Source organism: Nuphar pumila, chromosome 12 (genome assembly GCF_984573655.1).
Source record: "Nuphar pumila chromosome 12, dmNupPumi1.hap1.1, whole genome shotgun sequence".
In the NCBI taxonomy this organism is placed as follows: domain Eukaryota; kingdom Viridiplantae; phylum Streptophyta; class Magnoliopsida; order Nymphaeales; family Nymphaeaceae; genus Nuphar; species Nuphar pumila.
This window is the reverse complement of record NC_143260.1, coordinates 8,252,373-8,262,800: the sequence shown is the minus strand read 5'-3', so window position 1 is coordinate 8,262,800 and position 10,428 is coordinate 8,252,373. Positions and strand designations below refer to the sequence as shown.

At 41.6% G+C, this 10,428-nt stretch overlaps 1 protein-coding gene and 2 non-coding genes across 3 annotated transcripts; 1 reads left to right on the top strand and 2 right to left on the bottom strand.

The window, feature by feature from the left end:
* Nucleotides 1-2,524: 2,524 nt before the first annotated feature.
* LOC149819880 (protein LURP-one-related 8-like) lies at nt 2,525-6,870 on the top strand. The gene is made up of 3 exons (XM_089983591.1): nt 2,525-3,134; nt 4,811-5,070; nt 6,369-6,870. Exons 2-3 carry the CDS (start codon nt 4,822-4,824, stop codon nt 6,723-6,725), a joined length of 606 nt encoding a protein of 201 aa, XP_089839717.1. The 5' UTR covers nt 2,525-3,134; nt 4,811-4,821; the 3' UTR covers nt 6,726-6,870.
* Nucleotides 6,871-8,304: 1,434 nt separating this feature from the next.
* TRNAA-AGC (transfer RNA alanine (anticodon AGC)) lies at nt 8,305-8,377 on the bottom strand. The gene has a single exon. It is a non-coding gene; the product is annotated as a tRNA-Ala (tRNA).
* A 1,219-nt stretch (nt 8,378-9,596) lies between these two features.
* Nucleotides 9,597-9,669, bottom strand: TRNAA-AGC (transfer RNA alanine (anticodon AGC)). The gene has a single exon. It is a non-coding gene; the product is annotated as a tRNA-Ala (tRNA).
* Between the last annotated feature and the right edge of the window lie 759 nt (nt 9,670-10,428).

The window sequence follows — 10,428 nt, the reverse complement described above, 5'->3', positions numbered from 1 at the left end:
TAGTGTGCTCATACAAATTTTTAATTACATTCTCAACTCACATGACAAGAGGTAAAAAAAAAACTAAGTTATAAAGCATCTAACGTTTTGTACTTGAGGCCCTTGTTTACGCTTTTATAATATTTAGGATACATGTGTATATACACATGAGGCAGGACATTCTGATCAATGGAGTCTTTCGAGCTGTGTTTCACAAACTTGACAGATCAGATGAATTTGCCGTTGTAGATTTGCTGGGAATAGGCGCTTGGGTTGTGTTTTTCAATACAAAAATGTTGTTTTTTGAGCTTTAAGTATTTATGAAAAATTTGGGTTATCCCATGTGTTAGAATCGGTCCATACAAACTATAAAATTCATCATTCAGATCACATTTGCATGGTTAGATTAAAAAAAATGGATGAAAAAGCCCCTCTAAAACCCATGGTTGTTTACACTTAAGGGTGATCATGCATGTGAGCGTCTCTCTCTCTCTCTCTCTCTCTCTCTATATATATATATATATATATATATATATATATATATATATATATATATATATATGTGTGTGTGTGTGTTAATCACATTCCACACTTTGGTTGTGTAGCTGCAACTGACTGCCCTCCATCTGATGTTGGCCCACAAATGACAGGCTGTACACACTCAAAGTGTGCAATGTGATTTTACCTTATCTTGTCGATTACTTATTATCAAAGCATGCATGGCACATTCTCAGCCATAGAAGTATAATACGTGTGGATATCTACGGCTAAACACTTGGCACAATCAGAGCCATAGGAGTACGTGCTTATCACTTTTTGCCTTTTTGACAAGTAAGCATGAATCCCATCATATGACATAGGATGGGCCACGTAAGGCTGGGTGGCTGTGGAGCCCACTTGGGTTTTTCCTCAGTTTGACGAGGGTTCCTCAGGACACCCCTTTGATCTGACTGGTTGGTGAGCGTAAAATCAGCAAGATGGGGTTGATCATCAATCAAAGGGTCACTTTGGGGTTCTAATCTACAACTACAGGTAGGGCTGGTAAATGAATAGAGCAACTCGTGACTTGGCTCGGTTGGGCTCGTCGGGAACTGATTCGTGATCGATTCATATAGTTGGGGAGCTGAGCCATGAGCAGCTAGTTTAGCATAAACGAGTCGAGCCCGAACACAAGGTGTTCAGCTCGGCTCAGCTTGATAGAGATCGTATAGATAATACATATATTTTTATGAATAATATATATTTTATGTAATATATAAATGGAAGAATGAATAAAATATATATATATATATATATACATAAAGGATTAATGCAAAATATATATACATAAAATATTGTTGGGGATTTTGAGATTGGGTGGAGTGGGTGAGAGTGGACGGTTGGGGAGTATGAAAGTTGTCTGTGATCTGGAAGTGGATGTTAATGGCCAGCATAGCTTCTTTGTAAACAAGGTAAATTTTTTTATCTTCTTTTATCTACTTTTGCGCATGAGGTTTATCAATTATTGTTTGGTTTCTTCATTTCTTCTTTCTTGATGAGTTTTACGAGTTGGGTCTTGTTTATTCTGTTTTTTACTTTTTTTTGTTCATTCAGACCCTCCATCTTATCCAAATGTTCCAAATTATTGGTTTTTCTTGAGATATATGAATTGGTTTTTTTTAACTATGCTCTTTTATTTTCCCCATTGTTGAAAAAATTCAATCTAGAAGATTTTTTCCTTGATCTTCTTGTGGTCTCTTTGAACTTAATTAGAACTCAGGATTTTCAAGTGATGATATTGGGCCCCTTTTGCTGTTTTTTTTTTGTTCAACATCAGACAACAAGTTCTTATTTTGTAGTTTTGTTTTGTGGTTTGGGTTATTCTGTGGCTGGTTACTCTTTCTTTCATTATTAATGGACAAAATTTGTTGGGTGATCTTTTGAATTTTGGTCTTGGGTTGATATTTAAAAAAAAAAACTTTTGCTCTTACATCAGCTAGGACAGGCTGCATAGAAATATCAAGGTCGGTTGCAGGTACATCAGTTATTACTGGTTGTATTTTGTCTTTCAATTTTTAATCTTTGAGTTATTTTTGCATAAAAATTTTTGGAATTCTCAATAGGCAGCAAACTCTTTTTAAACATGGTCTCTTTCTGTGTTCCATAGCTGTCCTGTTTTTATTATTTATAACTCTTTTTAAAGTTATATTAACTAACCATAGTAACATGAATGGAAAAATAAGTAATGCAGTAATATGTGTTGCAAAATTTTGGAAGTGGTTTAGTCTTAGAGTGTTTAGTAGGGATGTCAACTGTTTGGGTTTGGGTTGAATATCCAACTCACTTGAACCCGTTTACTCGGATTTGGTAAAAAACTTTGAATCCAATAGGAAATTGGTCGGGTTTGGTTTTGCATATATGATGTTAACTGTATGTGTAGGCTGTTCTGGCTTTATGTGACTTTGTTGCATGAGAATCGAATACCAGACCCGATCCGGTTCCACCCGTTAAAAAACTGAAAAGAGTTAGAAAACCCCGATTTTCTCAAAAGAGGGGTTTTCCCCATCTTGCAGCCAGCGACCAACGTCGCCTGCCAGCGACTCACGCAGGAGCCCCGACGACGTATACCGGAGCCCAACCGGCGATGCACCACCGGCAAAAATTGCCGCCCGACATAGCCTGCTGCCCTAAAATAGGACGCCGGAGTGTCCCGGATATCGCACGTCGCCGGATGGTCTCTGACGCCGGTGAATCGTCCGTCAAAGACTCCTGTTTCCCGGCGATACAGCAGCCCAATGGCCTCAGGTAAAAGAAAAACCCGAAACCCCTTAATTTATTTTTTGTTGTCTGTCGCCCAACGGCGACAGTCGCCGGCTGCCGTCGACTGGCTGTAAAATCATCCCACGGCGATCTGTCATGCCTGACGGCGAGAGCACACTCCGTAGCGGAAGCGGGTGTGGGCCCATAACCCAATGTTGGGGGTTTTGAGTTTCACCGCCGGTCCAGAGTCGTCGGTGCCTCAACCACCAGACGGTCGGAGTCTCTGCAAAATCAAACACACAAAATGCATACCTGAGGTGGCCATTGCCGGAGTGCAGAGGATGTTGCCGGAGAGGGGTTTCCTTCAACTCAGCCGGTCTGCAGCCACCACAAGCGCAGGCCTGCGAATGCCACCAGTGAGTCGACCCTATTCCCTCTTTCACTGTGTTTTTCAGTGTATACACATATTTGTTTTCCACACCTTTTCTCTCGTTTGAGGTTGCTTATGAAACCTTCTTCTTATAATCACCGAATGAGAAACGGTTGAGCAACCGTTCCCCCTTCTATTCGGTGATGGGTTTAACGGAAGGAACACTTTATGTGGGGAAACTTTACCCACATCGTGGGTAACCACCACCAATGTTTGGTGGTTTAACCCAACAATTTAGTCTTGATCAATAAGGATCTATTGTCAGAGAGTAAATCTACTCATGCAGTTAGTTTTTTCATTGGGTACCAATTCAAATATTACTTGGGCTGTTGTTTTATAAGATGATGGATCCATTTCGTTCTTCAATCATCAAAATTCAAGCCCTCTTACTTCAGGGCAGCAGAAAAAGATACCTCAAAAAGGCTGTGACACGCCTCAACCCTTGTTAATGATATAAGTGGCTCCAATTCTGTGATCAGAACAGGAAGAAGCAAATACACCCTTATTATAATTTTCGTCATAGCAATTTCCACATTGTCTGTGATAGTTGTGCTGTTCTATCTTTTTGTGGATTCGAACTAAATGCATGGCAGACCAAGAGAAGACATCTGCTGAAAAAGATCAAAGAACTTGAACCAGTTCTAAAGATAGACACCAGTAATGACCCATCTAAAATGCAAACAAGAATTTAGGATGGGCACAGGAACCTCATATTCAAGATGGACATCAGTGTTGACCTAGCTAAAATGCAATAAAGAATGTAGGACGGAATGGACGAGTAATAACACAAAGTCACATATTGAAGACTACCACTAGAAGGCAATAACAAGAGAAGCAAAATGGAAAGAAAATTGCGACAAATACGACCACAAGTGCATGTCCTGCACACACGTCAACCCCATAGTTAGAAAGAAGGCTCATTTACCAGCCTTACGGGTCGGGTTTGGTTCAGACCCAGGTGAAACCAGACTCAAACCAGATTTGAGATGTTGATACTGGATCTGGATCCAAGTCTAATCGGACCCATCATAAGAGAAACCATACCCAGTTCCTATAAAGACTACATGAACCAGAGCCCGACCATACCCGGTAAAATATTTTTTTTATCATTTTTACATTGAACAATTGTGAATCTTAATCGAAACTCAACTCGGGTCGGGCTCAGGTCTGGTATAAAATTTCACAAACCATACCTGCTCCATGTATTAATCGGACCCTTTAGTCCGACCCGGATTCTAATCGTATCTTCTTATTTATCACCAAACCATGACCCAATAGGGTTTGATACGGGTCGGGTCCACGTCAAACCCGACCCGTTGACACCCCTAGCAGCGGCCGGTAGGAAGATCACTACCCATCGTGGAGATGGTCACCAATGCGTTGTTTCTATCACCGGGCCAAGCAGCTTTAGTGAGAAATAGTGTCACCTTTTCCCAAAAGAGTGTGCCACTGTGGACTGGAGTATGACTGCACGTGTTTCATGAGCGGCCTGGTGAATGCGAATGCAACAAAGAGCCGCGTAGAAGTCGGTCCAATATTGGTCAGATTCATACAGGATATGTATGTGTGGTTTTGATTCTTTCCAAGAGAAATTATGAACTTGGGGATTGGTTGTCTGCAGGAAAAATAATTGGAAATACCTTCTGATTGTTATTTCATCAGGGACAGAGAGTATGACTATGATGAGGAGGGTGCATTCAACACTTTCACCAGATGTGTCTTTGGCTTGCAGCAGTAAATACAATAAACCAGATACTCTGCTTGTGTGGAAGAAATCTCTGCTCCTCAATTGTAGCGGTTTTACTGTGTTTGACAGCAAAGGGGAACTGGTTTTCCGAGTAGACAACTATGGCACTGATCACAGAGAAGGAATTGTTCTAATGGATGCAGCTGGAAAACCGCTGCTTACCATGAGGAAAAAGGTAGGGGAGAAAAAATGCCAATTCTTTTAATTTTTATCTTTGTTTTTTGCTTTTTTAGAAAGTTCATGGGAGAACCCCCTCTCATCACTGACAGCACCTTCACCGGCCTCCTGTTGGTAAAACCCTTGAGGTCCCTTCTGCCCACCGTGGAGTATACCCAGCTTAGACCTTGTGGCAAGAGATGCCATCCGTGGGTTTCGAACTCGTGACATCGCGGCCACTTGGTGACATTCACAACTTGCCCCTACCAAATGCTAATCTTTTTTTTATCTTAGGCTGTGTTTTAATGTTTGATTCAAAATTCCAGTTAGGTTGGACACCCAAAGTTGTTGAATTCTTGAACTTGGATATCAGATAGACATGTTACGTTTCTTTTGTGTCTGTAGTTTGCTGGGAAGAGAAAATTCTAGATATTTTGTTGGAACAGAAAATCCAAAGCCCATCCAATTGACCCTGACTACAGATGAGTTTTGGTTCCCATAACTTGTTGGCTTGATGTAGAACAATTACAGTTCCTGCGAATTGGTTTCTATTAGGAAAGGTGGGATCCTATGCCTGATCACTACTTGTAAGAGAGAGAGAGTAATCCAAGTATTCATCATCTTGTTAGGTTGTAGTTACCAGAGGCGAAATGGATAAGAAAAGTGATGTGAAGCAGAATCGGGAAAGCGAGTGTAAAAAATAGTATGAAGCATGAAGTGGATTGATTTTGGAAGCATGTGAGAAGCAAAGGAGAAAAAAATAAAAAATAACATGAAAAACACAAAAAATAAGAGAAATAAGGGGAAACAAGTTGGAAGCAAAAGGAAAACGATTAGGAAAACGAGTGAGACAAAAAAAAAGCCAGAAGGAAGCAATTTGGGAAGCGAGTAGGAAGCGCTCGAGTTCTCCCAAAAAGCATGGCGCTTCTTGCTTTGGAAGCTTCCTCCCTTAAGAAGGTGCTTCGGGCAACTATGGGCTGGACAGAGTTGTGTGGAATCTGTATTTGCAATTCAGACCAAATCACCAACTTCCATGCTGTGACAGGTTGTGGAATCTGTATTGTAATTTCAGCCAAAGTCACCAACTTTCTTTTTGAGACAAGTTGGCATGGCGTTTGGTATCTAAGCACTCAAAATCAGGATTTGCAGAGAACAGGAGATTGCTCTCCTATGGCCTTGTTCTAAACATACTGCCAACTCAAAAACTCTAGTTCTGTTATAGAAACTAAGCATCATGTCACTAATTAACAGTAATTTGCAATTTGCTTTTATAAATGGCAGGTGCCTAACATACCCCTGCTATGTGGTGCTTAGCAGAAACTGAGCTTGGGGGGTCACTGGAAAGTGTTTGAAGGCGAACCAAAAGAGACCAGAGGATCACCAAAGCCAATTTACTGTGTGAAGAAGCAAGCCAACTTTCTGCACCCCAAGATTCTGGTTCATGTATTTAGTGAATCAAGCAAAAGTTTTATTTTTGTCATCTATGGTTCATACATCAAGCGATCATGTCAAGTTATGGATGCATCTGAGAGGGTAGTGGCAGAGATTAGGATGAAAGAAACTGCGTGTGGTATAAATTATACAGACGTTTTCCAGCTGATGGTGCAACCAGATTTTGATGCAGTCTCTGCCATGGCTATGGTCCTGTTGTTGGATCAGATGTTTTCCCCCTAAATGGTCACCTTTCCTTTGATCTTCATTTATCTTTTTGTTTTCTGTCCTTTCTTTCTTTTTTGGTTCATCTGTGGCATGAGTTTTTTGGTTGTCATTGATGATGAATGCTTCTGCATAAAGTTTTGTATCTAAGGTGTTTGGTAAGCTACAGCAAATACCACCCGTTCTGAGTTTCAAAAGAGTTGGTAAACTTGATATGTCTACTATTTAGAAGAAACCAAGCTTTATATATAGTGTTTTTGTTTATGGTAGTCTAGATCACTAATTTGTACCGTTCTTCATAGAGCCACCATGACAATCAGAATTGCTAATGTAATTAAGAGGGCGTTTGTTTCATGGCCTTTGCTAAGGGACCTCTTTCCTAAGGAGGGTAAAAGAAACATCTCAGTGAGAAATATGTTGTGGGGCCTACATTATAAATGTGAAAAAACATCTTTCCTATCAAAATGGGTTCACCTCTCACTTTAGGGAAGCACTTTCCCTTCTTGATGCCTCTTTCTCGGGGTGGCTTTCCTTAGGTGGGGCGGTTGTAACAGACGCCCCTCTAAAACTCTGTTTGGGAGCCTTGAAATCGTAGGTGTATTGTGGTTTCCCTCAGTGATCTCATGCTCTCTGCAGTTTGGGAGCGCATAATGGAATGGAGTTTTCAACCCCAACACCACATTTCAACACCATTAACAAGCAGATGTTTTTGACACCTCGAAACACCAAATTTTGGCAACACATGGAAATGGGGTTCCCTTATCACAGTGCAAGGCTCCAAGAGGTGAGATTACTGTTAAAAGCTTTCTTTCTAGATGGAATATTCTAGTTTCATCTCACCTAAATTGTCAAATTTCAAAAGGATAAGATAAAAATATTACGTTAATTGAACTCGGTGACATACTAAGGATACAAAAATAACATATTTAACTAGTTAGATCTCTCCAAAGGGTTTTGGCCTAATGGGATGGGACCTAGGCCGCTAGGCAGACGGTCTAGGTTCAATTCCCATGGGTGTCACCTCTTGCGCAAGCTAAAGCATGGCTACTCCCTAAGGGCAATGGGGTAAAAAAAAACTCATGGAGTTTTACACTGCCAGGACAGTAATAATAAGTACAGAAGGCAGTGCCAGCACCGTTTCTCCGTGTAAATATAAAAACAAAAACACTGGTTAGATAGGGTTGTACAATGAATGGTTTGAGACTTGCTGGCGTAGTGGGATGGGACCTAGGCTACTAGGCAGACGGTCTAGGTTCAAATCCCATGGGTGTCACCCCTTGCAAGTCAAAGCATGGCTACTCCCTGGGGGCAAGGGGTAAAAAAACCTTCGGAGTTTTACACTGCCAGGACAGTAATAGTAAGTACAGCAGGCAGTGCCAGCACTGCTAGGTCTCTGATCCGAGAGGCGATTTCTCCGTGTAAAAAAAAAACTGGTTAGATGGGGTTGTACAATGAATGGTTTGGGACTTGCTGGACCCAACCGAGCATTTGCAACTCCCCTTATCAAAGGTCCAGTACCTAAAAGTGAAGAGACGAATGACAGCAGTTTGGGGAATTTAAAATTAGAGTGAGGAGAAAGAGAAAAGAAATAGCAGAATGGAGATGCGGGGTATCGATCCCCGTACCTCTCGCATGCTAAGCGAGCGCTCTACCATCTGAGCTACATCCCCAGGACTTGATATTGTTAAGTAAAATAATTATTTAATGTAATGTTTATTGTTTCCCTAGACCACATTCAATTTTGTTCTCAAAGCCTCTCTTGTGAGGCAAAATGAGAAGTAGCAAACTAAGAACTGCTCCAGTTGTTCTGTCAGAGACAGGACCCAACAGATTGGGACCTCAATACCTGACCTTGTGTCGGATTCAGTCATGAAATCCATAAGCCAAATCTGAATCCGATAACTAATCAGATTCAATTTTGTTAACCGAATCTGACTAATCAAATATGGAATCGGGTTGGATATCAGGTATATCTGACCGATTGACATTCAGAGTGGTTAGATATACCCACCTCTGATGATTTATCTCGAAGCGAATGATGTTGTACAATGAATGGTTCAGGTCTTACTAAACCCAGCCCAGCATTTGCAACTAGGGATGGCAGTGGACCAGGGGAAAGCGGGGCCCCGCCCCCGCCTTGCCCCATTTAGACCGGGGATGAAGGGTATGAAACAGGGATGGAGGCGGGGACGAAGGTTAAAATCCATCCCCGTTTGGGGATGGAGGCGGGGATGGACTTACACTTTTCCCCGCCCCGTCCCCTCCCCGATCCCCACCTAGCCCCATCCCCAGTCCTTCTAAAGGATGGCAATAGACTACGGGGAAACGGGGCCCCGCCTCGCCTCATCCCCGTTTGAACCGGGATGGAGGACATGAAACGGGGATGAAGGCGGGGGTGGAGGTTAAAATCCATCCCCGTCTGGGGATGGAGGTTCTAATCTTGAGACGGGGCGGGGTGGAGACCCTGTCCCCCGCCCCCGCTCCGGTCCATTGCCATCCCTATTTGCAACTTCAAGGACTTGTATCTAACCAAATTCATAGCTCAATCTTGGTTAAACTATATCCAATCTACTCGTATTCTGTCTTTTTATATACTAATTTTAATGAAAAATTACACAAAATAAATAGTCGCATGTCCTTTTAGACATTCATGTGCTACGAGCCGCACTAGAAGTTCACAAGCCTTTGGAATTCTTGATAACTTTTTTTCATTTATTGTTTTCTTATTTTATTATAAATGACACTGAAATTCAAAAATATCTGTTGCTGGAAAAAAAAATATGAGCTACAGGGCACAAATCGAGCATCGAAGCTCGAAAAAAAAACTGTGAAGAAAGTCGGGGGAATTTAAAATTAGAGTGAGAAAAAAAATGAAATTAGAATAATATGTGGAGATGCGGGGTATCGATCCCCGTACCTCTCGCATGCTAAGCGAGCGCTCTACCATCTGAGCTACATCCCCAGGGTTGGAAGGTTTTGAACAAACAATATATATTAGTAAATTCTTTTTCGAAGTGAAAGCAGTTGTTTTGACAGAGTCACGATCCCAGTGGGTCCTCACCTGACATTGTCAGAAGAACAGGTATGGTAATTCAACCTGGGTCCAGATTATATTGCATTTTATGGAGGTGGCTTATAATTTGGAGGTATTGGTCCATGCATGTTTGGTTAACCCGTAAATGGAGTCGATGCTGGCTTGAGATCCACACAAGAACTGGCCCATCGACCGCACCAAGAGCTTACAGCCTACCACTAGGGCTCTTAAACAAGCTGACAAGGCTAAGCTTGGACTGTTTAAGTTTTGCTCGTTTTGGATGAAGCTTACATTGAGCTTGAGCTCGGGTTTGCAGCAAGCCATTGGCTACACTCTAGGGTACCGTACTCTCTAGCTAAAACTAGTAGGTGAAAGCTTTATTTCAATTGACCCACGCATGCATTTAATAAGGTCCGTTTACTAGAAATGAAATGTACTTTGGATCAAGTGGTCTCGATGTAAAAATATGATTTTATTGATAGTGAAATTTGGACACATTGTGGACCCTTGAAATTTGAAACCCTTAAAAAGTCTGTGATCGGACGATCTAAAACTTGTTTTTTACTAGACAAACCATACAAATCATGTCCATAGGGCATGATCCATGAGCGTACCTGTTTTTGAATTTGTTAACCCGAAGAAACCGCGCCGGGCACGAAGACCTGGTCATCCTGGCTCAGCCTCCTA